Raw genomic sequence first — 27819 nt, 5'->3', positions numbered from 1 at the left:
GAGGAGGAGGAAGAGGAGGAGCGGGGCGAGAGGGAGGGAGGGGGCAGGGGGAGGGGTGGGGGGTGGGGAGAGACCCGGCGGCAGCGACAGGGCGAGGAGCGGAGCGCGGTGCCGGGGGTGGGGGCAACGGTGCCAGTCTGGGGAGGGAGCTGGCGGAGGGGGGAGCTGCGATGCAAACCGGAGCCGGCAGCTGATGTGAGTCCCAGGCTGGGGCCGGGGTTGGTGCGGTGGGATGGGGAAGGGGGCGGTGCTGATGGGAGCGACGCCTGGGGTCCTATGCTGGGAGCCCCGGCAGGGGGTCGTGGGGGATGGGCCGGGGCCGTTGGCTTGCGCTTCACTAGGGGTGGCGGGAGGGGAAGGGTCCCAGTGCCCGGGCCGCTGCATCGGCCCTCTGTTCCCATCCCCCCTGCTCCTCAGGCCCTGCAACCTCCGGCGCCCCCTCCCCGAAGCCCAGGAGCTCCAGGGGCATGAAAGGTGTTGGGGCAGGGGATAGACCAGGCGGGGAAAGGGGGTGCGTGGTCTCAGCCCCCGAGAGGGGAGGGGCGACAATTCCTTTCCGCCGAGCTAAAGGGGTTTAAAGGGCGGCTCTTAAAGGGGCCGCGGGAGGGGCTCGGGCCAGCTGGGCAACAGCCCCCTTCCCCTTGCCCTGCTCCCACTACCTCTTCCTCCCTCCTCTCTCAGCCCGCCCCGCCCCTCCTCCGGCTAGGCCCGAAGGAAGGATGCGGAGGCAGCGGACCTTTGGTCCGCCAGCCGTCCGGCGGCTAGGCCTCCGGGTCTGGCAGGCTGCCGGGACCCCCCGTCGTGGGGCAGGCCGAGGGAGCCGGCTTAGAAGGGCTGGGGCTGCTCCCAGGGGCCTTGGCCTCGTCCTCTCCCCGGGGGACCAGGGTGGCGTGAGGTGGGCCGGGAGTGTGAGGAGCAGAATTGGGGGGAGGAAAGGGTTAAAGGTGGGGCCAGACACACAAACACACCCACCCCTTAAGCCCTACACACAACTGGCACGCACGTTTCCCTGACACTTAAGCCAGGGCTGCTTGTGGGGATTCGGGGTCCTGGGTCCTAACCTCTGCTGCCTAGTTATGGAAGCAAACACCACCTTCCTTCCTTCCTTCCTTCCTTCTTCCTTCCTTCTTTCCTTCCTTCCTTCCTTCCTTCCTTCCTTCCTTCCTTCCTTCCTTCCTTCCTTCCTTCCTTCCTTCCTTCCTTCCTACCTTCCTTCCCTCCCACAATCCTCATACTCCGCTAACACACAGAGAGCTTTGGCTCAGGGACACACACATACACACCACACACACACACACCTCTGACATTCCCTTACGTGCCTTACGTGCCACAAACCCACCCAGCTCTCACATCCACACTGACAACACAGAACAACGTTCACACAGCTTCAACCACTCTCATCTCAGTCCCTTTCCACCAGCACCCAAGCCAAACCCTCTCATTGAGGTACCAGCTCTGTGACACCCACATTCATTCAGACACACAATACTTCCCCCCTACACACACTCAAAATCACACACAGATACCCACATTCATAAACAGGTCCTGAGAGAATTCTCTCTGTCTCTTCCTGTCTCTCTCTCCTTGTCACTCTGTCTCTTTCTCTCTCTGTCTCTCTCTGTCTCTGTCTCTCTGTCTCTCTGTCTTTCTCTCTCTCTCACACACACACACACACACACGCACACACACACCCCTTTAAGAAACCCTAAATCACAACCCACTCTTCATGTCCCATGTTTTCCTTGTGGAGAAGTAGTCAGCAACCAAGCTCCATCACATCCAAACCAGGCCTTTATCACTAACACTAGCCTCCATTTCTGGCCCTGAGACCTTCCCCTAAAACCTGAGAATCAGCCTCTTACCCTTCATGCTGAACTACCCTCCCTAATGCTGAGTTTCTGTATCTGACACTGAAATCCCTTATTTCTAACACTGATTCTCTATCCCTGAGACCAAACCTCCCAGTCTTTCCTTGACACAAGTCTTCAGTCCCTATCATTCAGGCCCTCATCTCTGACATGATCCCCTTCCTGACACTGGGTCACAATCACCAACACTGAATCTCCTATCCTTGACAATGAGTGCCAACCCCTTCCCTGCCTGATACTGAATCCCTCACCCCCGGCTCCTGACATTGGACTTCCTATATCTAGCACTGAAACCTCCATCCCTGGTGTATGCCCACACCCTTGACACTGAACTTTCCCATCCCTGCTGACAGTGAATCCCTCCCAGCTCCTGATCCTTACAATGGATTTCCTTCACCCAGTACCGAAACACTCCTCCCTTCCCCCATCCCTCATCCTTGAAATCTAGCCTTCTCATCCCTGACACCCAACCCTGAATCCCCATCACTGAAACTGAGCCCCTTCGTCCCTGACAAGTGAGCCTTCTTTGTCCCTGATACTGAACCCCCTCATCATTAACACAGTCTCCCATCCCAGACTGAGCCCTCTATCCTCACCACCAAATCCTCCATCACTGACACTGAGCCTTCACCATCCCTCACAATGAATCTCCATCTCTGAGCCTCAGCTCTGACTCAGGAGCTTTGGGCCTGTCCTCTCCCTGGGTCCTCGACACAGGCAGAACATGAATAATGACTACATCCAAGCTTCCACTGAGGGCTTGGAGAGAGTGGGGGGGGTGGGGAAGGGAGGGCATTTCCTTTTCCTGAACTCTGGAATCCTCTGGGAGGAAATAGGGTGGAGGGAAGGCTGGAGAGGATATGATGCTGAGAGTTTAGGAGAGCTGATACTCTGGGAGGTCCTTGTTGATCCTTTGGGGAAGAGGCCTGGGGGCAGGACGAACTTGGGATCAGGAGTATGACTGCAAGGTATTTGAGACTTGTTGGGGAACTGTGAGAAGGGAATTGGGTCAGGTGAGGTGGGGCACCAGGACCCCGGGTGTTGGCATCACTGGTAGGATCTGAGGGCTGGGATTCCTGAACCTCTTCCTGCTTTGGCCATCGATTTCCTTATCCCTCATTGGGAAGGGAGACAAGTCCGAGATCCCTGATGACTTTAAGGGAGATGGTTTTACTAACCCTGGGAGTGGGGATGGGAGTAGAGTACATAATGGGTAGGTTTGGCTTTAATTTCCCTGGAGTTATGGGGTTGGACAGAATTATTCCCTACCCCCCCCCCACTCTAACCCACCAGGAGCTACCAAAAAAGGAGGAAGGTGGTCTTTAGCATTGGAGGTCTTAGATCTGAGACCACCCATAGTCTAGCTGGACCTTATCTAGACTGCTCCCCCTCAGGCCTGAGGTCCTTCTTCTTCATAGTGAATCTGGGAAGTCCCCTGTCCTTATGTCCCAAAAGGATTTAAACCTCAGAGACACAAGGAATGTGGATGAGCCATGTGGTAGAGACACACCCACCCACATTCCCACTTGGGCTGGGGGGAGGTTTTGGTATTGGGCGCCCTTGGCAGACCTTGGCTCCCCCTTCCCCCCAACCCCCCCAGGTGGCTCCATCAGGGCCCCTGCCCCTCACCTGAGTGCCATGGAATCCATGTTTGAGGACGACATCAGCATCTTGACCCAAGAGGCGCTGGGGTCCGGCGAGGTGTGGCTGGATGGGCCGGGGGGCCCTGTGCTGGGCAGTGACATGTGCTCTGCCTCCCACTTCGCACTCATCACAGCCTACGGGGACATCAAGGAGCGGCTGGGGGGGCTGGAGCGGGAGAATGCCACCCTACGGCGCCGACTCAAGGTGTATGAGATCAAGGTCAGGGGCCATCGAGGCCTCCCTCCATCCCCACTGTCTCAGGGAGGGATCTTGTTAAGGGCCCTGGTGGAAGAATAAGATTAATAGTCCCATTGGTTTTCAGGGGTCTCCCAGGAGGGCTCTAATATTGTGTTTTATTCATGGGATAGTGTGTGGAGAGATCAGCAGATCACCTGATCCTCTAGAAGGGTTATTATTAAGGAATGATCTGTCTCTTAGGACCTCCAGTGATAGGTTTAGGCAAAGATCTGGTTCATAGATCTTCACTGGGAATACCTCTTGGTGGGTTCTAATAGTGACGGAGGTGGGAAATCTGGTAGAAGGATCAAGCCAGGACCATCTGACAGACATCTGAGAATGGTGTCCAGTGAAGGGTGCATGCTGGAGGCAGGAGAGGGATTTGGGAGTAGCTTAGTTAGGAATCTAGAGAAGGGATCTGCTGTGGCATTCTGGCGGAAGGAGGAGGAGGTGACCCTCAGGGGTGGTACCAATGGGTCAAAGGTCTGGAAGACAGTATAGGGCATGGGTAGGGTGCTGAGGAAACATCTATTTTGAGAACCCTCCCTTCTGCCTTCTGCAGTACCCAGTGATTGGTGACTTTGGAGATGAACACAACTTCTCCTTGTATGAAATTAAGGAGGGCTCCCTGCTGGAGGTGGAGAAGTCCAGTCTACAGGAGCGACTCAATCAGTTCCAGCATGAGGTGAGCCCTTCTGCCCAGGGTACCACCGTTTGTGGGGTTCTTGCTCAGTCCCCCATTCTATGCTGTGTCCTTGTGTGGGTATCAGAAGTGATCATCCTCCCTCCCTCCCAGTGCCTACAGTCAGTGGCATTTGCCTCTACCCCTTTGCAAGGTGCTTCTAGCTGGGGAGGATGGGCAGGACCCTGAGAAACTATCAGCCAATGCTGTGGCCTTGGAATTAGGGCTGAACAAACAGGCCTCCCCCATCCCAAACCCTGTGGATGCCCCCAATTTCTTTTTTTCCAATTTCTTTACTGAAGATGAAGTTATCCCTAGGTATAGCATTCCCTGAATGATCCTATCACTAGGTGTGTGAAGCTAGTGCAGTCGCTGAGACTCCATTTCCTTATCTGGACAAATGGAGATAATAGTTGCACTACTTCCTATACTTTCTGTATTTCCTAGTGAGGAAATCACGTTGTAAATCTTAAGAAGCTAAAACAATGTGAATGGTGTTTCTCTCTGCCTTTGACCCTACTGTTCCTTGTTCCCCTCCCTCTCTGTCACGGTTCTGGATCAGCTCCAGAAGAGTAAGGAGCAGGAAGAGCAACTGGGAGAGATGATCCAAGCATATGAGAAGCTGTGTGTAGAGAAAAGTGACCTGGAAAATGAGCTTGGGGAGATGGTGAGGCGGGGGTGGGGCTGGGGTGTGTGACCCTGGGTCTGTGTATCACCGTGTGTGTAAGGGCAGGTGGCTGGGGGGGTGTTTCTATGACTGTGATGCTAGTACCTGTGCATCTCCGTGTGAGTGTTTGTGCCTCGGTGTGTGCTGGGGATGGGGATGGAGTATCGCCGATGCCTCAGGCAGGGGAGGAAGGAGAGAACGTGCTATGAAGTCTGGCTGGTTGGCTGCTCAGAGAGCTTGTTCAGAACTGGGAGGATGGGAAGCAAGTGGCCCCCATGTTCCCGGGATCCCTGCCAGGGACATGGGCTCAGTGAAGCCCTGGGGGTGGGGGGAAATGAGGGGATTCTGGTTCAGAACTGAACTCCCCCCACTCCCCTCCATCCTGCCTCCCCTGCAGCGGGCTTTAGTGGAGACGCACCTGAGGCAGATCTGTGGGCTGCAGCAGCAGCTTCGCCAGCAGCAGGGAGGAGGGGACGGCACCTTCCCCAGCCTGAGCCCTCCCATAGCTCCCGCTGACCCCGACCTTGACCTCCACTACCTGGCACTACGAGGAGGGCCTGGCCTCGGCCATGGTGAGATCTCCCTGAGGGCTCGACCTCATCGTTTTCCTATTTCCTGATTCCATGGGTACCGTCCCCCTTTCTTCACCACATAGACAGGCACTCCTGCCCACCAGGAATTCTCTCTAGCTCTTTCCATTGCCAAACTAAGGGGCCCCAAGCATGTTATTTCTAAGATGACCAGGAGAGGGCACTGCCCACCTAGACTCAGTAACGTCAGCCCTTTGGTTGGGGAGCAGAAGGTGAGGAGTCAGGACACTCTGGTATAGAGGACCTTGACCAGGTCATTTAGCAAACTATGGAAACAGGCAGCCTAACCTGTCCCAGCCTCCTGAGCCGCCCTTCTCATGGTGTGACCTGGCTACCTTGGGCTGTAGGTATATCCAGCCAGGGGGACATCTCTCCTATTGGCCTTTGTCAGATCACAGAGGCTGGCGAAGGGGAAGAGGGGTAGGGGTGAGCAGCCCTAGGGCTCTGCCAGCACTGACTCTGAACCTGCTGTCCCCCTTCCATTCTCTGATCTTTCATACTCCCTGAAGTGCTGGAGCCTTCCCTGGACTGGCCTAGCCCACCCAGTGTTGAGGAACTGGAGAGGAGGCAGCTGGAAGAGGCTTTGGAAGCAGCCAGAGGGGAGGCGAGGGGGGCCCAGCTCCGGGAAGGGCAGCTCCAGGCTGAGTGTGAGCGGCTACAGGGAGAGCTGAAGCAGCTACAGGAGAGCAGGGCTCAGGTCAGATCCTGCGGTTCAGCTCCTTGGGATCCAGGTCTGGGGGAGGTGGGTCCAAGATGAAGCTACAAGGGTCCTGGGGGGCGGGGGGGAGGGGAAACCACCTGGAAGCAGCCAGAGAGAGCTGTGCATCACCTCCATCAGTCTCACCCACGTCCAGAGGAAGTTTGGTAGGCAGTGGGGTGAGGGCTGGGGGGTGTCAGAGTGGGGATCTGACATGGAGTTCTGTCCTGAGGTCTCACTTTTTTAAATTTACTTTTCATTTACTTTATATTTCAATTAATGAAAAGTTCATCTTCTCTTTCTCCCACCTCCCCTCCCCCATCCCATCCTCTCTTGAAAAAGAAAAACAAAACCCTTATAATAATTATACATATTCAAGCAAAGCAAACTTCCACATTGGCCATGTCCCCCCCAAATACGTCTCAATATGTACCCCAAGTCCCCCGCCTCTCTGTCATGAGGGGGGCAGCATGTTTCACCGTGAGTCCTTTGGAATTGTGTTTGGTCAAAGTTGTTTGCTTTTGCAGTGTGGTGAATTTCGTGTAAATTGCGCTCCCACCCTGCTTAAGGGCCTCTTACTTTTCAACCTCTTCTCTCTCTTAGGATTTGGCTTCCAACCAGTCGGAGCGAGATATGGCATGGGTGAAGAGAGTTGGAGATGACCAGTAAGTCTCATGGTTCCCTAACTGACCCATCTTTCCTTTTACTCCCTGTCAGAACACCTGCCAGAACCCCCATCTTTGTTTCCATAATAATAATGATGATGGGGACAGGGTAGGGACTGGCCCTATGATTTTGTGGGTGCAGAGAGTTCCCATGAGGAGTCTCTATTACCAAGGGTGGTAATCCAGTGAGTACGAATAGAGGGAGTAAAGCTTGCTCTGCAATGTCTTAGAGAATTGCTTGGGGGTGGCGGTGGGGAGCACTGAGGGATAAAGTGAATTGTCCAGGGTCACACAGCTAGTATGTGTCGGGGCAGGTCATCCTGACTCTGAAGCCAACTCTCTATATCCATGCAACTTCTTCTTCTTCATCATCATCATCATCATCACCACCATCATCATCATCTCCATTGACTATTTTTTGTTGCTGCTCAGTCATGTTAGACTCTTTACACCCCATTTGGATTTTCTTGGCAAAGATACTGGAGTGGTTTTCTATTTTCTTCTCCAGCTTATTTTACAGATGAGGAAACTGAGGCAGACAGAGGTTAAGTGACTTGCCCAGGGTCACATAGCTAGTGAGTGACTGAGGTCACTTTTGAATTCAGGTCCTGACTTCAGGGCTGGCACTCTGTGTACCATGGCGCCACCTAGCTGCCCCACCATCAACTACATAGCATTTTAATCTATTCAAACGAGTTCACGTAGTCCCATTTAATTCTAACAAGTAGGTTTTGGTGTAAGTAACAAAGGTAGTATTATCTATATTTTACAGTTGAGGAAGCCGAGGCCTGAAAAATGAAATGACTTGCCCAGTGTCACACAGGTAGCACTGAGTCAGAAGTGGGATTGAAACCCAGGTCTCTCCTGAGTCTTTAAATTCCATGCGTTTCTTCAATGCCCACTGGGTTAAACTCTCTCCCACTTTTTTCTCAGTGCCCAGTTGCCAGGGAGCTGTTTGGGTTTCCTGGGGTGGCTCTTTCTCCCTCTGTGGTTTCTCAATGGTGGGGTGGGAAGGAGGTGAGAGCGGGGGTGGAGTTCGGGGTTGGGGAAGTTCCCCTAATTCTCTTTTCATGCCCAACCCGCTGCTCCTCTGGGGGTGGGATTGGGCCATGTTTCCTTGGTGGGATTCAGTCGCTTTGCTGCTGCTGCTGCTGCTGCTGAGTTGTGTGCCGCCCTCCATTTCTCATACACACAGGGTGAGTCAGCTCAACCCCATCTTCCTTCCCCGGCAAGCAGAGAGGGGAAGGGGCCAGGCAGGTGGGGTCACTCTTAGAGTTCTCCTTTGTCTTCTTTGAAGGATCTCCTTTCTGGATGGGAGTGGGGTGGGGATGGCTATGTAAAAATGGGAGGCACAGAAAAAGGCAGGAGCTCTCTTTGAGTCACACAGCAATTGTAGGGGTAGATTCCAGTCCATGAGGTACATGCTAAGAATCAAACCAAGGCCAGTGCTAAGATAGCAGCAGGAAGGGTTTGATGTGTAGTGACATCAGGGCCCCTTGAGGGAGACATGTGTTTATGGGACAAGGACTGGCTCTTCTGTGGCTGTGAACAACAGACCTGAGCCATCTCCATTCTTGCCTTCTGAAAAGCTCAGAGCTATTCATATTCAAACTCACTCCAACTCCTGTACCCTCACATGAAGTGGATGGCAACAGCCTCCTTCTTTGGGCCAAGAGAATCAGAGCCCAGAGAGAATCAGGAACTTGGCCCTCATCACACAGTGTGCCAAGGCTTTGGGCATCAGAATTTTGCCTATTAGCAGACTCCCTCCTGGACACCCAGGGGTGCCTCTTTCCCTACACAGGATATGTTCTAGACTAGTCTGAGATTCTTCATATACACACATACATATTGGGCAGGATAGGAAACCCTTCTCAGGGATTGGGGTAAAGGGATCAATACTCAGAAGCAGCTTTAAAAGATCCCTCTTCTGTACACTCTCTCTCTCTCTCTCTCTCTCTCTCTCTCTCTCTCTCTCTCTCTCTCTCTCTCTTGCGCTGTCTCTTCCAGTTTCTATCCAAGCAATGTGACCTTTTCCCAGAAAGGTTGCTAGTATGGGAATCCTAAGACCTGGGTTCCTGCCACCAACTTACTGTGTGACCTTGGGAGAGTTGTTCCCTTCTCTCAACCTCAGTTTCCTTAGCTGTAGAATGAAGGAGTTAGACTAGATGACTTCTAAAAGTCTTTTCCAGCTCTTATGTTTTGTTCTAAGAACTCTTGTCTTCTCTGTCATCGGAGTCTATGCAGTTGCCTTGAGGATAAAGGGGAAAGATAGTTCTAGAGAGAGTGTGCATGTGGGGCTCTATCTGAAGAGCCCCCTCCATCTTCCCTATCCTTCTACTCCATAGGAGTTCTCCATAGGAGTACTGAGGGCTGGAATCCAGTGGGGATTCTGAGGGTTTGGGGAGCCTATCTTGGCTCTGTCACTGAGATTGAATGCTGGCCTATTTATTCACCTTCTCCAAGCCCACCTTGAGGAGTGAGGTCAGAGATCAATAAGTGCTTAGAGATCTAAGCACTCACAGTAACCCACCTAGATGGGAGGCTGTCAAATGTCCATGTATGAATGTGTCTGAGAGAGAGAAAATTCACCCTTTAATTGGATTGGCAGAGGTCAAATCAGGGAAACCTTTTAAAGAAGAAATGCTTTTTAGAAATATAATTCCAGAGTAGAACTTTTGAAAGAGCTGTTATATATGTTTTATATATATCCATACATATATAGATATGTGTGTATACTTTTAATTCTAGAAGTGTATGTAGCAAGATTAATGTGACCTTTCTCTCTCATTCTATATATGTGTATGTGTATGTGTATAGATGTATATGTGGGGAGGTACTGAGAATTAGAAGACCTGATTTCCTGGTCTAACTAACTTAGCTAATTTAATTAACTAAGCACACTAACTTATTATGTGACCTTGGGCCAATTATCTGGTTTAGGGCCTCAGTTTCCTCAGCTGTAGAATGTGGGGGTTAGACTAGATGACCTGTGAAGCCCTTTTCTGCTTTGGCATTCTGGACTCTATATTCTATGGTCCCTTACAGTCCTGATGTTTTGTTTTTAAAGGTTTTTTTCAGCTCCAACATGCTATGTCATGCTATGGTCTATTTTCTAAGGTCCCTTTAACTGTGATATTATGTCGTCCCAACTCCCTCCCGATTTTGATATCTTATAATCCTCTTGGTTAATACAATATGATAGGAAGTCAAAGTAATAATTATGTTTTGTTTCTAGAAAGCACTTAGAATGCATGTGTGTGGTGTGTCTAGGAATTAGAGTGAGGGCCCCGAGGAGCTCAGCTCCTACCCAGTCATTTTCTGTAATAGGAAAAGAAAAGAAGTTTATCTGATTAGCTAATTGTACCCCCAGAAAGAGAGGAGGAGCTTGGGGTTGTGTGGGAACTGAGGGAACGGAGGAAAGAGGAATAGAGGGAAGAAAGGAGGAGGAGAAGGAGGGAAATATGGTTATTGGAATGTCTATGCCAGTGGCGGGATGCTGCTGATTAGGGTTGCCATCCAACTTGGCTGTTCTTTCATTGCCAAAGCTGGTTTCTGGGAAGGACAATTGATGATTAGATTATTTTTTGTGGGGAGGCTGAGTGTGGGTGAAGAGGGAAAAACACCCATTCATAGTTAGAAAACCTGAGTTTGAATCTCTGCTCTTCCACTTACTTACTAGCAATGTGATCTTGGGTCGGCCATTCCTTCTCTTGGGCCTTAGAAGTTGGGTAAGATCATCTCTAAATTTCCTTCCGTCTCAAAAGCCTATGATATGAGTTAAGCAAAGTACCTGGTTGGGTTGGGGTGGGGCAGTCTCTCGGATGCTTTACAGACTTATGCCCATTTCCTTTTCCTTATGATTTTGCCGACTATAGCAAAGACTAAGGAAGGAGAGAGGGCCCCAAGCAGGGCTCTAGTTCTGGCACTGTAGTTGGGCCCTGGGCCACTTAAGCTTCAGGTCTGAACCTTATTCCTCAATCACTGTTGTCAGCATTTGCATGTTAATGAGCCAAGTGCACGGGTGGGACTATTAGAGTGGCTTATTATAGTTAAAAGAGCCCAGCATATAGATTTAATGGCTTGAGGTTCTGGTCGCCAACTCCTGGACTGGAAGGTCCTTAGGAAAAGCGTTGTGCACTGTGATGGTGTAAGAAAAACCACAAGGTTAGAAGTTGAGTGCCTTTGTGGGGGATGGTGAGGTGGTGCAGTGGATAGAATACTGACCCTGGAATCAGAAGGACCTGAGTTCAAATCCTGCCTCAGACACTATATGTGTGACCCTGGACAATTTACTTAACCCTAATTGCTTCAAAAAAAAATGACTTTATGATTAACTTCCAGTGGGACGTTGGGCAAATCATTTTCCTCTTTGGACCTCAGTTCCCTCATATGTAAGAGGAGGGCAATTGCAATAGAGGAAGGGATCTCTCCTTCACCCATCTCCTAGCTTCCTTCCCACCCACACAGGAACCATCTACTCTCCTGTCCTGGTGTCCTTCGATCATCACTGACTTCTTTATATCTAACTGCTCTTCTGCTTTGCTGGACTCGGTGGGGACAGAGAGATCCCTGAGTCATGAAGACCACTCATTATTCAGGCCCATTTCGCCCTCCTCAGTTCTAGCCGCCTCTCTTCTTCCCCCACAAGACAGTTTTCCACTTTCCACTTCTCTGCCCCATCCGTTTCTTCTTTTTGGGCAGTGGAGAGAGCATTGTGCTCCAGCTAACCCTACCAAAGCCTGCCCTATTTGCCCCAACAGCTCTCTGGGCCCTGAAAGGTGTAGGCAGCCTCAAGGATGACAAGAGTTAATTAACCCTGAGAGGAAGTCTTGTTTACTCTTTACTCTCCCAGGTAGTTTTCTTTTCTTATAAACTCAGCTCCTTTTGGTAATGTGCCCCTTCCCTGTGTCTTCATCTTTCCTTACCGATCTTACCTCCTTCTCATCACTAAAGGACTTGTGACCCAGGTCTGACCCTGAGCCCTTTCTCTCCCTCCCCATTTTTTACCTCCCAGCTCCCTTCTTCAAGCACATTTAATCTGCCAGTCTAGAACACAACCTTAGAGGTGGAAGGTACCTCCGTGTCATCAAATTCAGCCTGCCAGTCCATGCAGGAGTCCCCTCTACGTTCTCTGCCAGCCTCACTCTCTGTTCCGTTGTTGGAGGGCACTGATTGTGAGAAACACTTACTCTTTGTGGAGCCCAAGTAGGCCTAATTGAATTTGTACTGACATCTTTTGTTCTTAAACCATCTTCATTTTCAAATGAGTACCTCCCCTACCCAAGGAGGCCTCCCATAGAAAAAAGATGAAAAAGCAGAGGAAAAAAAAAGGCAGGTCATCTAGGGAAGCTGTTTCATACCCATGGTCCCCCACCTCTACAAAAAGGGGAGAAGGGTGCATTTTATCAACTCTTCTGTGACAAGCTTGATCATTAGGATTATACCGAATTCACTTTGGATTATTACGTTGTTGTAATCACTGTGTATATTATTTTACTGGTTCTACTTGCTTCTCCACATTCTCTTCTATATTGTCCTGTACTTTTCTGAAATTCTTCATATTCCTTGTTTCTGCCATTTCCCCGGTGAATGGGCACCTACTTTATTTCCAGTTCTTTGCTACCACAAAAAGTTTATTTCACATAACAGCCTTTCAAACATGGGAAATTGGCTATTGTGAATCCCTCACCTTCAAGTTAAATATCACAAGTTCTGTTGAACCCAAAGTTGGAAAGACCTGAGTTCAGATCCAATCTCAGATACTTTCTAGCTGTGTGACCATTTAACCGCTGTTTGCTTCAGTTTCTTCAGTTGTAAAATGGAGATAATAAAAGCACCTGCCTTTGATGGTTGTTATAAGAATAAAATGAGATAATATCTGTTTAGTGCTTAGCACAGTAGCCTGGCACACAGTAGGTGTTTAATAAATGTGTGTTTCCACTCTCCCATTCTGGCCAGCTCTATCTGTTGTTAATATCCCTTCTAAGTTGGGAGGCCCAGAACCAAATAAAGCACTCTAGATAGGTGCTAATCAAATGAGATGATATCTGTAAAGCATTTGGCACAATGTCTGGTACACACTGTACTGGATTCATTGATTCCTGTTTCCTTCCCTTCCCTCTCTCACCTGATTAGTGGCCAATAGAAAGATTATGTCCCTTTCTTGGGACCTTCTGCTTCTATTAATGAAGCCTAAGAATGAATTCATCTTTTTTTGCGTAGCAAAAAAGTATAGTATCAAGTATAGGAGTATAGAGGTGGTAGGTTATTTAAGGTACAGATTATCTCCCAAGTGATTTTGCCCCCAAGTTTAAAAACCATTAGTCTTTGAGAGCAAGTCCCTGAGAGGATGAGTGGACCTTTCAGTATCACTCAGCACATCTGAGATTAGAAACCCTAAATTTCTTCAAACTGGATACTTCAAGAGACAGAACCATAGAACAGAGTCCAGAGTTGTTGACCAAGGGCAGGGAACTTTCTAAATGGGAGTGAAGATTTCTTCTAATGTCTCCTTTGCTCCCTGAAGAACAGATTTAGACATCTCAAGGGACGGGGTGGGAGGGGCCCTTAAGGTTAGGGATGGAGGCTGATGTGAAGTGACTGCTTTTGTCCTGTCCTTGCAGTCGGAGCTCTGGCCCCCCCCCCACCTCTTTTTTTGCCCACTCCTTGTATTATGGCTTCACCCCCTCCCTCTCTACCCACAAGACTCTGCATGGTCTGTGGTTGTTTATCAGAGAAGTGTGAAGTCCAAAAGAGAAGATGAAAACTCTGTCACAGATAGTGAGTGGCCAAGGGACAGTGTAGCGCCAGGTCAGGACTGAGCTCAGACACCTTTCATTCCTGTTCCTTCCTACCTTCTATCCCTAACAACTTCTGTTTGGGTTCCAAAGTCCTTTCTCCTTCATTCCTCCTTCCAGTGCCTTCACCATATTGGGGTTAAGGGAGACTGGGGTGTTCTAGTTGGTACCTTATGTTGCAGTGAATTGCAGAGTTGCAGGGAATTGGGGACTTTTAGAACCTTAGCCCTTATAACCCTTTCCCTCCTACTAAATGAAGGGGAAGATGTCACACAGTGCTGTCTCCCCAGATGGGAAACTCCCTGAGGGATCCCTTCATGCTTGACAACAAGTGACCGAGCAATTGCTATTTTAATAGTAGTTGATTTGTGTCGATTTAATGGGCAAAATATGGCTCTACCCCTTCTCCCTTAGGGACCCTTCTGATTCTCCCTCCCTCAACCCAGGTGCCCAGTATCCAAGGCCCAGGCTGGAAAAATGAACAACTGGGCTCTTAGAAGTGGGCAGGCCCATCCTTGGGGGGTCTCTCAGATCCTGAGGGGTTCTCTATGAATTCTCCTAGTTTGGTTATGTCTGATAAGATTTTCTGGAGGACAGGGACAGGGAGACAGTTGTGTTCTGCTAGAAGGAAGGGAGAGACCGCTCCTTAGCCTGAGACTCTGGGAACCACCTGCTGGAGTTGGAGGGGGAAGGACGTGGGAGGTAGAAGGCGTAGGGGGGAGGTGGAGGAAGTGGTAGATCATTTAGTTGCTGTGCTTCGACTTCCTCCTCTCCTCCTCCTCCTCCTGGCCCTATAACCTCAAAGTCCGCTCCACAGCCTGGGTGGCCCAGCCGCCTCCCCTGGGGCTAGGGGTGGGAAGGGCAAGAATGGGTGTGGCTGCATCAGCAGTGGAAAGTTTGGTCTGTTGCTCCTCTATACCCAGGGTGGGGGTGACCCAAGGGCAGCTGTGGTGAGGGTCTGGTTGTAGAGATGGGTACTGAGTCACTCACTCCAATTCTTGAATTTGACCCCAACTCTAAGTTTGAACTTGACTCTTACCTTACTCTTGAACCTGACCAAGATCCTAATTCTGAACCTGACTCTTTTCTTGGCCTCAACCCTAATTTTGACCTTGGTCATTGAAATTAGGTGACTTGCCCAAGGTCACACAGCTAGTAAGTATCTGAGGATAGAGTTGAACTCAGGTCCTCCTGACACCAGGACACTGCTATTTAGCTCCCTCTACTTTTACAAATTACTGATCCTGATGCTTCTCCTTACACTAGTCCTCCTGACCTTATCCTTACTCCTAAGCCTGGTTCTCATTCTAACCTTTATGTTGAGTTTGATTTGACCCAACTGTAATCCTAATTATAACTCTAATAACAGCAAAAAGACCTAGCACACACTCCTGTGTAGATGCTAAGTACTCAAAGATACAGCCTGGTATAGTAGAAGGGCACTAGAACCCAAGACATGTCCCCTTCCTTGAGCCTTAGTTTCCTCCTCTGTATAGTGAGGATAATAATGCAGAGTGTTTCATATTAAAGGAGTCTCTGGGGTCTCTTCCAGTTCTAAAGCCCACAGTCTTCTGGAAGTAGTTTATCCAAAGCCACGTAGCTATCAGTGGCAGAGACCCCAACTGGCCGAATCTCTTGATTCCCATTTCAGTGTGTTCTCCTTTGCCTATGTCCCAACAGGGAACTGGAGCATATCACCTCTTGATGAACTGTCTGTTGCTAGGATCTACAATTTCATGATTTAATAAAATGTTGATTGAACCAATGAATGAATGAATGATTCATTTATTCATTCAGTGGTTCAGATACCTGCATTTGGAGCCCCTTAGCAGTCCTACCTTTTGGAAATGTTGGCTTAACAAATGGACTCTGCAGGAGTCATATGTTTTAAAAACTTTTTCTACCAAAACTAACTGAAGTGGTCTTTGAGAAAGTCACCACTTCTGTGGGCCTCCACATTCCCATCTATTTGATATCTTCTTTTTCCCCTCTCATATGTATGCAAACATGGATGCAAAGTCCTCCTTGGGGTTCTTCCCATCCATCCACCCACCCATCTATCCACCCATCCATCCATCCACCCATCTATCCATCCACCCATCCATCCATCCACCCATCCACCTACCCATCCATCCACCCATCTATCCATCCATCCATCCATCCATCCACCCATCTATCCATCCACCCATCCACCTACCCATCCATCCACCCATCTATCCATCCATCCATCCATCCATCCACCCATCTATCCATCCATCCATCCACCCATCCACCTATCCATCCATCCACCCATCTATCCATCCATCCATCCATCCATCCATCCATCCACCCATCCACCTATCCATCCATCCACCCATCTATCCATCGATCCATCCATCCATCCACCCATCTATCCATCCACCCATCCACCTACCCATCCATCCACCCATCTATCCATCCATCCATCCATCCATCCACCCATCTATCCATCCATCCATCCATCCACCCATCCACCCACCTACCCATCCATCCACCCATCTATCCATCCATCCATCCATCCATCCACCCATCTATCCATCCATCCATCCATCCACCCATCCACCTACCCATCCATCCACCCATCTATCCATCCATCCATCCATCCATCCATCCACCCATCTATCCATCCACCCATCCACCTACCCATCCATCCACCCATCTATCCATCCATCCATCCACCCATCCACCTACCCATCCATCCACCCATCTATTCACCCATCCACTCATCCACCTATCCATCCATCCACCCATCTATCCATCCATCCACCTATCCATCCATCCACCCATCTATCCATCGATCCATCCATCCATCCACCCATCTATCCATCCATCCATCCACCCATCCACCTACCCATCCATCTACCCATCTATTCACCCATCCACCCATCCACCTATCCATCCATCCACCCATCTATCCATCCATCCATCCATCCACCCATCTATCCATCCATCCATCCACCCATCCATCCACCCATCCATCCATCTATCCATCTGCTCCTCCTCCTCTTCCTCCAGCTTCTACTTGTTCTCCTTTATTCCCTTGTTCTCCCCTGAACCAGCCCAGTACTCTTTGCTTCCAGGGTTCCTCCTGAATATAGAAGGGCAATATGTGGGCAGTGTGGATGTAACCCATTCTTAGGAGAGCCCTGGCCTTAAAGTGAGGAGAACCTGTATTTGAATGATATCTTTGACATTTATCAGCTATTTGCATATAATTTTTCACTTGGAAAATGGGAATGATAATTGTGTCTATCATCTTATATCAAGTGCTTTGTGATTCTTGACATACTTTATATGTTATTAGGATTATTATTACTAATAGCAGTTAGATGGTGAAGTAGATAAAGTGCTGACTCTGAAGTCAGAAAGACCTGAATTCAAATGCAGCCTCAGACACTTACTAGATGTGTGATCCTGGACAAGTCACTTAACCCTATTCGCCTCAGTTTCCCCATCTGTAAAACGAGCTGGAGAAGGAGATAGCAAACCACTCCAGAGTCTTTGCCAAGAAGACCCCAAATGGGGTCACAAAGAGTTGAACACACTGAAATGACTCAAGAATAACAATTATTATTTATCATTATCATTTTCATTATTAAGTCACACAAAAGCTAGTGGAGGTGGTGTGAATTTGGAGTCAGAAGTCCTTGAGTTTAAACCTGACCCTGTCACTGATTAGCTGTGTGACTTCGGGCAATTCACTTTGCCATCATCAGTTTCATTACCTATAAAATCGGGGGCTGAAGTAGATGTCTTGTAAGGTCCTTCCCAGCTCTAGATCCATGATCCTAGAATCTTGCATTTCTGCTCTTTCCTTTCCCAATATAATTGGATAAACACTTATTAAATACATACTATGTACAAGGTACTGGGGATGTACAGATTAAAAATGGCCACTCCTGCCCTTAGAGAGCTTGTATTTCAGAAGAAGTCATGTGTATCCACATGTAACTATGGTTCTGGAGAAAATGTGATAAAAGTGTAAACAGAGCATAGAAAGAAATTTAAGGAGATAGATAACTTTGATGAGGGGGAAAGAAAAACACCATTTAAGTGTAGGCCAGAACCTCAGGAAATGGTGTGTGTTTGTGTACATCTTTCTGTGTGTTTGTGAGTTTTAGTTTTGTTTTTTATTTTTTTTCCACTGAATTTGCAGTGTTTCCAACATGAGTCATTGCTTCTGGGCTTCTTCCAGTTGCGTACAATGTGACCTAGCCTCTCTACTTGGCTTTGTTGGACATCTGGGGGCCAGACCTGGGGGGCAGGGGGAAGAAGATACAGAAACTGCATTCAGCTAGCCTCTACTTTTGGGGAGGTAGTCTTGAGCATGGAAAAGGTATATATTTGGAGGAATAGGGATCTTCATGGGAGGCTTCCTTAGAGGGCAACAGGACCTATTTCAGGAAGGCCTATGGGAACCAACACTGTGGACAGAGAACAGCAGTGACCTTGGTCTCAGGTCAGCTCCCACTGACCTGGCATCCTCAGAAATACCTGGCAGACTCTAGAGGAGGGCTATTTCTTTTCTACCTTCCCCCTCTTAAAACTTCTCTCTTTCAATTCTTTTTCCACTTCATGTTTCACCTCAGCCAGGAATTCTGGCCTCATCTTTTCCTTTCTCCCTTCCCCCACCCTGTCTGACCCAGAAGGGGTGACAGCACTCAGCCCCACTCTCAGGTTGTGTTGTGACTGGCAGAAGCTAGGGTGATGATGGTGGAAGCAGTGTTAGGACGGAATGGAGAGGAAGGGAGAGGTGACAGGAACATGGGAATCCAGACTGTCAGGTGAAGAAACAGAGGTACATTAGGAGATTGCCAAGACCCCGGGGTTGGTAGTGGGTGTGAAGGCACCGACCTGTATCTGTCACCTGAAATCTAGGCAGGCAAGATAGAGGTGGAGAGGAGCAGAGAGTGTTTAGGCTATAGAAGGGACATAAGAGATAATTTAGTTCAGTCTCTTTATTTTGCAGAAGAGGAAACTGAGGATCACTGTGAACTCCTTGAGAGCAGGAACTGTCTTTTACCTTTCTTTTTATCTCAGTGTAGCTTAGCACAGTGCCTGGCACATAGTAAGCACTTAATAAATGTTTCAATTTACTAAATGACAGAGGAGAAGTGACCTGTCTGAGTTTACAAAAAGAGTTAGAATTGAGTCTAAGGGCCCTGACTTCCAGGAGTCCAGGACTTTGTTGTTGTTGTTATTACAATACCTCAGCCACCCCTTTAGGGCTGGTGGATGAATCAATCAACACCTTGGACAGAGTGTCCCCTGTGGGCAGAGCTATGCCAAACTATGGGGCCAGGAAGAGTAACAGTCTCTACCTCGTGGAGGTTCTAGTCTGACTTGGGAGACAAGGCAGGTACTCAGGATAGCAGACAGATGTTGAAAGAAGAGTCCAGAGCATGTCCTAAGAGGACTCAGGAGAGGAAGTGGGCCCTGAGGGTACAGAGGCAAAGAGGGAGTACTCTCTCCCTCCTATCTACCACCCCTCTCACCTTCTACACCTGGAGGGATCATGGGATGAAAGTTGGAAAGCTTCTTTGAGTTCATCTAATTGGTTGTCTTCATTTTTTCCCCTTTAATTTTTATTTATTTTTAACAATCATTTTTTAAAAATTGAGTTCCGAATTCTCTCCCTCCCTTTGCCCATCTCCCACCTATTGAGAAAAGTGAGCAATAGGATATAAATTACACATGTGAAGTCATGCAAAATATACATCTCCTTCATTTTTTAATGGGAAAAGGAGAAATTGAATGATTTGGTGTCACAGAAGTAAGAAATTGAATGATTATGGTCACAGAAATAATAGCAGAGACAAGATTGAAACAGGGCCTTCTGAAGGAAAGCCTGGTCTTCTTTACAACAATACTCTCTATGTTGCCTTGGACCAGGACACACTTGGGTGGACACTTTCAGGGAACAGAATTCCTTGGGGACAGGGCTGGTTTCTTCTCGGGACCCAGTGCCCTCATTTCCCCTTCGACTGCAAGAAAATGAATTGAATGAGTTAAAAATAATGCTGCTGTATGAGGGGGTGTTGTCCCTAACCACCCCCAGGCTCCTTCACCAACCCAGCCTGGTTTTCAAACAAGTGAGCAGCTCAGTCATTCTTTGTCTCCGGTAGCCCAGCTTTTCCTGCCCTCTGAAGCCCTAACCTCATGCACTTCCCCTCTACTGTCCCCGCACCCCCCAACTGTTTATTGAAAATAGTTCAGGGGGCTCTAATCTTTGAGTTTATAAATCACTTTACATATATGATCTGATTTTATCCTCACAACAGCCTGCTGAGGCAAATGTTATAGTTATCATCAGACCCATTTTATAGACGAGGAAACCGAGACTCAGGGAAGCCCGGGATCATGCAGTGAACGAGTGCCAACCCGAGTCTTCTTGACTCAAGTCTAGTGGTGTGTTTACTCACTATGGGCTTTCCCCTCCCCCTCCCCTGCATGGTGCCTCTTATCCCTGCACATTTGAGATACTGTCTTTGGTTTGTTTTCTCCCATAGAGCTTATTCACAAAGCAAACCAAATTCACAAAAAATACACCAGGGTGAGGGTATTAGAAATGAATATCCAGTGGTTCAGTCCAGCAAAGACTAGCTCTTTTTTCTTATGTAGCAACAATTCCCATGGCTGAATTTATAGTCATTCAGAGGCAATGTTCTAAGTGGAAATCACACTTGTCATAGGATCGTAGACTTGAGAGATGGAAGGGATCTTAGGGGCCATTGGGTCTCACCCCTGCATTTTGTAGTTGAAACTGAAACACAGAGTTTAAGGGACATGAATAAGGTCACCCAGTGCAATAAGTGTTTGCGACAGGATTTGATCCCAGGTCGTGTGCCCTACCCATCGAAAATTTACATTCAGGTCTTGGCTCAGATATTTTTATTGGCTGTATGATTCCGGTGTAAAGACAGTATGGTACAGTGGATAGAGGACTGGCCTTAGAATCAGGAAGACTTGGATTCAGATTCTGTCTCAGATAGTACAAACTGTGTGATCAGGAATGTCACTTAATCAATGACACCTGCTGTTATGGTGGGGATGGGAGGGTGTCACGGATTCTAGATATATTGATGTGATCCTAAGTAAGTCATTTTAATCTCTCTGAGTCTCAGTTTCTCCATCTGTAAAATGGAGATAAGAAAGAATATTTACATTGCTTATAAGGAAAATGATATGTAAACCTTGAGAAGAACCATATGAATAGGAGATGTTATTTGTTAAGTGATTTTCTTTGACCCTATCTGAAAATGCCTCAGGTCTATGCCAGGATTTATTATAAAGCCTCACAAGTCCCTTTCTCCTAATTCTCCCTCCCAGCAGTCCCCCATCCTGCTTTCGCAGTCTTCCCATAAGGGCTAAACTGTTTTTGTATACTGAGTCACAAAGTTCAGATCCCTAAGGTTCCAAAGAGATTTCATCTCCCTCAACTGGCCTCTCTCCCCATAATATTTTTAGTTTATTATGTTTATTTTGAGTTAAGTATTTTAAAAAATTATCTGTTCCTCCACCTCAATTAAGCAAGTTAGATTTAAAAAGAAAGTCCTCAATACATAGCTGTATAGTCTGGGGGGAAAAAAACCCCCAAACCTCCCACATTAGCTATCTTGGAAAATGTGTCTCTGCAGTGTAAGTTCATCACCTCACTGGGAGGAGGGGTGTCATGTTTCATCTTCATTTCTTTGGACTCATAGTTGATCATTGTATTGATCAGAGTTCTAAAGTCTTTCAAATGTGCTTTTCTCTATAATATTATTGTCATGGTATAAAATTGTTCTCCTCGTTTTGTGCACTTTGTTCTCTATCAGTTCACAGAGATCTTTCCAATTTCCTCTGAAGCGATTCATTTCATTCTTTCTTATGTTGTAACAACATTCCATTCATTCATACGCCAGGTTGATTTTGTTTTAGTCTTTTCTCAATAGGAGGACACGCCTTTAGTTGCCAATTTTTGACTGCTATGAAAAGAACAGCTATAAATGTTTTTGTGCATATAGATACATTTCCTCTTTCTATGACTTCTTTGAGGTATAGAACAAATGCAGGTATAGCTGGTTCAAAGGGTATATACACAGTTTGGTAACGTTCTGGGCAGAGTTCCAAATTGCTTTGCAGTATGGCAGAGGCAATTCACAGGTCTATCAACAGTGCACTGGGGTGTCTGTTTTTCTATAGCCTCTCTAGCATTTATAAGTTTCCTCTTTTGTCAACCTTGCCACTGCGATAGGTATGAGGTAGAACCTCAAATTTGCTTAAATATGCATTTCTCTGTGATTTAGAGCATTTTTTTTCATGTGATTACAGATAGCTTAAATTGATTCTTTTGAAAACTGTCCTTTGACCATTTATCTATTAGGGATCTCCGTCATTTTTTCCAAGTTCCTATCCTGGCTCCTATGATTAAGTATGGTATATTAAATGTCATTTCCCTTCTCTGAGCTTCAGTTTTCTCATTGCTAAAAAGAGGGAGCAGGAATACCTGGTCTTTTATGTATGATCCCTTCTAACCAAGGTGTGATTGGGAATTTTTTCAACTGGGGCAGGTATGGGGACCCTAGGGGAAGTGGGTAGTCTGACGGGGAATCATGAGCAGGGTACAGAGGATAGTCCTATTAAGGTTGCAGGGTATGTGTGTGTCCAACCAAAAATTCCGAGTAATAAGAAAAGAGGTTTCTAGATCACTGTGGGGAGGATGCTGAGCCCTGGTTCAGAGCTTTTTCTGCCCTTTCCTAATTACAGCTGTACCCCCAACTCTAAACCCTAATCATCCTATGGTCATAGGGTGTATATACAAGACTTTGGCAGGGCTATATCCTTCATTTCTGCACGTTTCATAGGGTTAACTTGGCTCTGGCCTACACAGAACTGACAGAGGAACTGGGCCGGCTCCGGGAGCTAAGTTCCCTTCAAGGAAGGATTCTGAGGACATTGCTGCAGGAACAAGCCCAGAGGAGTGGTGAGCGAGGCCTGGGTGAGGATGAGGTGCAGGAGGGAAGAAAGGGACAGGACCAGAGTCTGTGCTAGGTTCTGAGGGATTATGGAAACTGTCCTGAACCATCTGCCTACCTTAACATCTTTCCTTGCATGCTGGGGTCCTTCCACTCCCCAAGGGTGGGAAGGCTGTCTCATTATAAAAACGGAACTTTCTTGAGGTCTGACTTTCTCCTTATGCTCCCATTCCATCCTGTTTTCCCTTCCAGGCCAAAGACACTCCCCTCTTTCCCAGCGCCACTCCCCATCTCCACAGTGCCCTTCACCATCCCCACCAGCCCGGGCTCCTCCGCCCGGACCCCAGTGTCAGTCGCCAGTTCCCCAGCGCCGCTCCCCTGTGCCCCCTGTTCCACCCTGCCATTCGCCCCAACAGCGCCGCTCCCCTGCCTCACCATCTTGTCCATCTCCTGCCCATCAACGCCGCTCCCCTGTGCCCCTGCCGCCCCCACCACCATGCCAATCTCCTGCCCCACAGCGCCGCTCTCCTGTGCACCCTCCCTGCCCAGCTCCCCAGCCTCGGCCCCCACCAGGGGAGAGGACTCTGGTGGAGATGGCCTATGCCAAGCCTCCCAGTCACCATGTGAAGGCTGGCTTCCAGGGGCGCCGGAGTTACTCAGAGATTGCCGATGGGGCGGGCTACGCAGGAGCTGTCCCTTGGCTTCAGGCTGAGGCCTCAACGCTGCCCAAGCCCAGACCCTATGGTGGGGAGCTCTACAGCCCCAGCCGGCCTCTCAGCCCCCGAAGCACCTTTGAAGGCATCCGGCTTCGGTTCGAGAAACAGTCTTCAGAAGAAGAAGAGTGGGCTGTATCCAGCCCTCCCAGCCCAGAGTCAGGCACCATCCGATGTGCCTCTTTCTGTGCCGGCTTCCCCATCCCTGAGACTCCCACCGCTGCCTACACTCCCGCGGAGCATGCCCAGTCCTGGCCATCCATTAATGTGAGTGAGTGAGGGGCTGGGGCCTCCAGCTGGACTCAGGAGTGGGTGACTGGGGAGAGAGTCGTCACAAGGCAATGGGGGTGGCAGAGGGCCTGCTGCCCAGAAGTCCCCAAGACTTCAACAGAGAAGGCCTGAGATTCCCCCTCCTTTCTGGGGAGCTCAGACTTCTCATAATCCATCTACATGCCCAATTCAAGGTATTTTTGACAACAAATATTTGAATGCCAGCTGTGTGCAAGGCACTGTGCTAGGTACTTTAAAGAACAAAGATGCAAAATGCCACAGCCTCTGCCTTCAAGGACCTGACAGTGTACCAGGGCTGGAGAAGAACATATAGCTCATTCATACCTAAGTAGAATCCAAGTAAAGGCAGCAAAGGAAGAATCCATACTACAACGCTCTAGGGAGAATTTACCCAGGGAGCGATCATTTTCAGCTGAAGAGGAAGCAGGGCAGGCTTTATGAGAAGGGGGAGCCTGAGTTGGACCTTGAACAAAGTTCGTTTTACAGTTGAGAAAATGAAAGCAAACAGAGGTTAAGTGACTTGCCCAGGGTCACACAGCTAGGAAGCATCGGAAGCAGGATGATGCCTTCAGTAGAACTAGGGGAGCTAGGACAAAGAGCAGTTTTGGGGGGAGTAGCGAGGTGAAGAGAGATTAATGAGTTAGTAGATAAACATTTGTGAGGCACCTAACATATGCCAGTGTGTGTCATCACTGAGGATACAGAGAGAGGCAAAAGAAAATTCTTGCACTAAAAGAGATGACAATCTGATGGAAGGAGACAATACGCGAACAATTATGTACAAAGAAGCCGTGATATAATGTGTAATTATATAATACGTAATAAATTGAAAATACTCAACAGTGAGGGATCAGGAAAGGCTTCCTGTGGAAGGTGGGATTTTAGCTGGGACCTGAAGTTCAGTTTCGGACTTGCTAATTTACGATGTCTTACAGGATGTCCTGGTGGAGATGTCCAGCCAGGGGCATTCAAAATCAATATCAGGAGAGAAATCGGGGTAGGATTAATAGATTTGTGTCATCTGCATATAGATGATTGAAACCATGGAAGAAAATAAAATCATGGAGAGCGTGGAGAAGGGAAAGCTGAGGACAGAGTTGTCAGAGACACCCTACTTATGGGGCAGGTGTAGGAGAAGGTGGAAAGAGACTGAGGAGGACGTCAGGAGGCTGAGAGTAAAAGACTAGAAAGGAAAAGACAAAAACAAATCCTCCCTGCCCTCATGGAGGCGTATGGTCTCTTAGTCAAGAGAACTAGTGGAGAGGAACATTGTTGAAGCCAAGGGAGGAGAGAGTAGCCAGAAGGAAGGAGTCAGCAGTGAGGAGAATGGCAGCTAAAACAAGAGGGATAAAGACTAAGAGGAGGGCATTGGAGAGTTGGCTGGAGGTTGGGGAGGAAAAGAGGGCTGATCTTCACGTTCTTTGGGACTCCAGTCGATCAAAAGTTATTTATTAAAGTACCAACTGTGTCTGTCTCTGGGGGTACAAAACCACAAAAAAGGAAAGTTTATATTTTATATAAATTTATTTTTGTTTGTTAATATCTAATATTTATTAACATTAAATTTCTATTTATTATTTATAGAAATATATGTTATATATTTCTATAAATATATATGTTGTATATTTAGATAAATATATTTGTTATATTTATATATTTTATATATCCACATATTTTTATTACATTATTTTACATATATGTAAATTATATTACATACACATATTTACATAGTTCTATATCATGAAGTTTATGCTTTAGTATATGGATGTATAAGTTAAGGGCTGGGCTGTGACCTAGGAGTAAGGAATAGGGAGAAAGTGGAAAAAGTATGATGGTTGGGGGTGGTGCAAGAAAAGGCCTCAGGAAAGACTGACTCCCTTCTTTCTCCCTCTTCCTCCAGTTGCTAATGGAGACTGTGGGTTCAGACATCCGAAGTTGCCCTCTCTGTCAGCTGGGATTTCCTGTTGGGTATCCAGACGATGCACTCATCAAACACATTGATTCACACCTGGAGAACAGCAAGATATAGGGCTCCCCCCCTCCCCTCCTTGACCGTTCACTCTCTCCTCCCTTTCCAGACCATCATTTCCTCCTACTCTGAATGCTGCATGATTTTCGCAGGGTCCGTCCTCCCTTACTTCTGCTATTCCCAGATACCTCCACTAGTTAGCCATGAGTCTCACCATGTGTGCTGTCTCCCTACTGTACTGCCAGTCACCATTTAGCTCTGGCTCACCCCAGGAAGAGGAGGCAAGATCCACTCCCTGCCCTGTACACTTCCTCTCTGGCTCTTTCCCAGGGAAGCAGGGGACTAGGGTGGGATGGGTCAGGGCTGTCCATCCCCTTCGGAGTCTTTGTCCTCCTTCCTGTTCTCAAATTGTGTTGGAGGCAGTAGAGTCTCCAGTATTGTTGGGCTAGTGGGGGGAGGGGAAGGGAAGGGGATTTGTGGACTCCAGGAGGTCCCACTCCACCCTAAAGATGTGTCTGTGATGTGTCGTAGCTCTGCCACCCCCTACCCCATCTTCGTCCTCCATGCCTCCCTCCCATTCCAGGTCCTCAGCCCTGCCCAGGCATTGATGCCAGATGCCAACTCTTCCCTATGCACTGAATCTCCTGGAGTGGGGTTCCCAGGGGAGAAAATAGATACAGCCACCCTCTCATCCCCTCTTTCCGCACACATTTGTTCATCCATCCATCCATCCATCCATCCATCCATCCATCCATCCATCCATCCATCCCAGGGCTACCTCTCCCTACATCATTCCTAGAAAGCTCCCCCACGTCCAACTGCACCCAGCAGGGACTGGAAAATTATCTTTAGAGACTGGAGTGAGGGTTTTCTGCCCTTCCTGCCACACTTGCCTGCGTTCCTGAATCTGAGCAGAATATGGATCTGTCCTATCCTCCTGGCCTCTTCTCCCTTCCCAAATCAAGTATCCACCCCTAACTCCCACTACCAAAGTCTCAGTACAAATTTCCATGTGAGTGTGTGTGTGTGTGTGTGTGTGTGTGTGTGTGTGTGTGTGTGTGAGAGAGAGAGAGATGGGGTTGCATTAGGAAGATTCCCTGGATGCTCCAGCCTAAGTTGGCAGGTTCCTCCACCCTCAAACAGGTACCATCTTTGTCAGTTTGCTGGCTCCAGCGGCTCATCTGTCTACCTGATTGAGTTTCTGAAACTTTTCACCTCACATGGTGGGGCAGATTTTCCTCTTCTGTTGCTCAGACCCCATTACCACAAGTGCCCTGGGAACCCAGAAAGGGCTGGTGCCAGGTCAGGCATGGGCATTGGCATTGCTTCCTGGGTGTCAGACCGGATTCCTGTAAAGTGGGTGGGTTGGTAGGCAGCCCAAACTGTTCCCCAGTGCCCAGGTAGGAGTGGGCAAGAGTGGGCACCTGGACCCAGCTCAACCCTGAGAATTGGCCAAGGGCAGGCCACAGAGCTCTGCTTCAAAAAGAGCTAACTCCCTTTACTGCTACCCCTCCCCACCTCCCACCCACACTCCCTGTGTAAAATCTACCTCAGAGTCGATAAATCCCAGAAGGATGGGTATGAGGGGATGGGCTGGGGGGAAGGGAAGGACCCCTCCCAGGGCCAAGAAGGGGAACTCCCTACAGTGAGAGCCCGGACCCCCAATGATTAAACCAACTTCCCCTCTCCCCCCACAACCACCATCTGGTGGTCAGGGGAGGAAGAATGCTGCTTTCAATGCATGTACAGTTCTGATCCAACTCTTCCAGAACCCCTTTGACCATCACAGCTCTCCCCAAAGCCTGGTTTCTTAACCCTCCACCTCTATCCTGGGGGTGTTGGGTGTGGATACAGGAGGAAGGTGGGCTGCAAGAACTCCAGAGACACACAGACCTGGCTGAATCATCTAGACTTGAAAGTTCCCCTGGAGGAGGGGAAGAGGCCCAAGGAGAGAAGGAGGGGGGGCCTTGTGCTCTGTGAACGAAATAAAAGTCCAAATAAAAGTTACTTGTCCCACATGC

At 48.4% G+C, this 27819-nt stretch overlaps 1 protein-coding gene across 4 annotated transcripts; it reads left to right on the top strand.

Annotated features, from left to right (window-relative positions):
• Positions 1-124: 124 nt before the first annotated feature.
• Positions 125-27816, top strand: TBKBP1 (TBK1 binding protein 1). Of its 4 annotated transcripts, none has more exons than XM_072646210.1 (10): positions 125-195; positions 3469-3731; positions 4312-4434; positions 4994-5098; positions 5496-5670; positions 6198-6385; positions 6989-7050; positions 22715-22848; positions 23078-23805; positions 25730-27816. In XM_072646210.1, exons 2-10 carry the CDS (start codon positions 3507-3509, stop codon positions 25856-25858), a joined length of 1869 nt encoding a protein of 622 aa, XP_072502311.1. In that variant the 5' UTR covers positions 125-195; positions 3469-3506; the 3' UTR covers positions 25859-27816. The 4 variants fall into 4 exon arrangements, with proteins under 4 accessions (XP_072502311.1, XP_072502313.1, XP_072502310.1 ...); XM_072646212.1 differs by lacking the exon at positions 125-195 and adding an exon at positions 2672-2836 and having other exon boundaries at positions 23078-23809; XM_072646209.1 differs by lacking the exon at positions 125-195 and adding an exon at positions 2675-2836.
• The last annotated feature ends 3 nt before the right edge of the window (positions 27817-27819 follow it).

This window comes from Notamacropus eugenii, chromosome 2 (assembly GCF_028372415.1).
Source record: "Notamacropus eugenii isolate mMacEug1 chromosome 2, mMacEug1.pri_v2, whole genome shotgun sequence".
Lineage (NCBI taxonomy): Eukaryota > Metazoa > Chordata > Mammalia > Diprotodontia > Macropodidae > Notamacropus > Notamacropus eugenii.
This window is presented reverse-complemented; position numbering and strand designations above follow the sequence as displayed.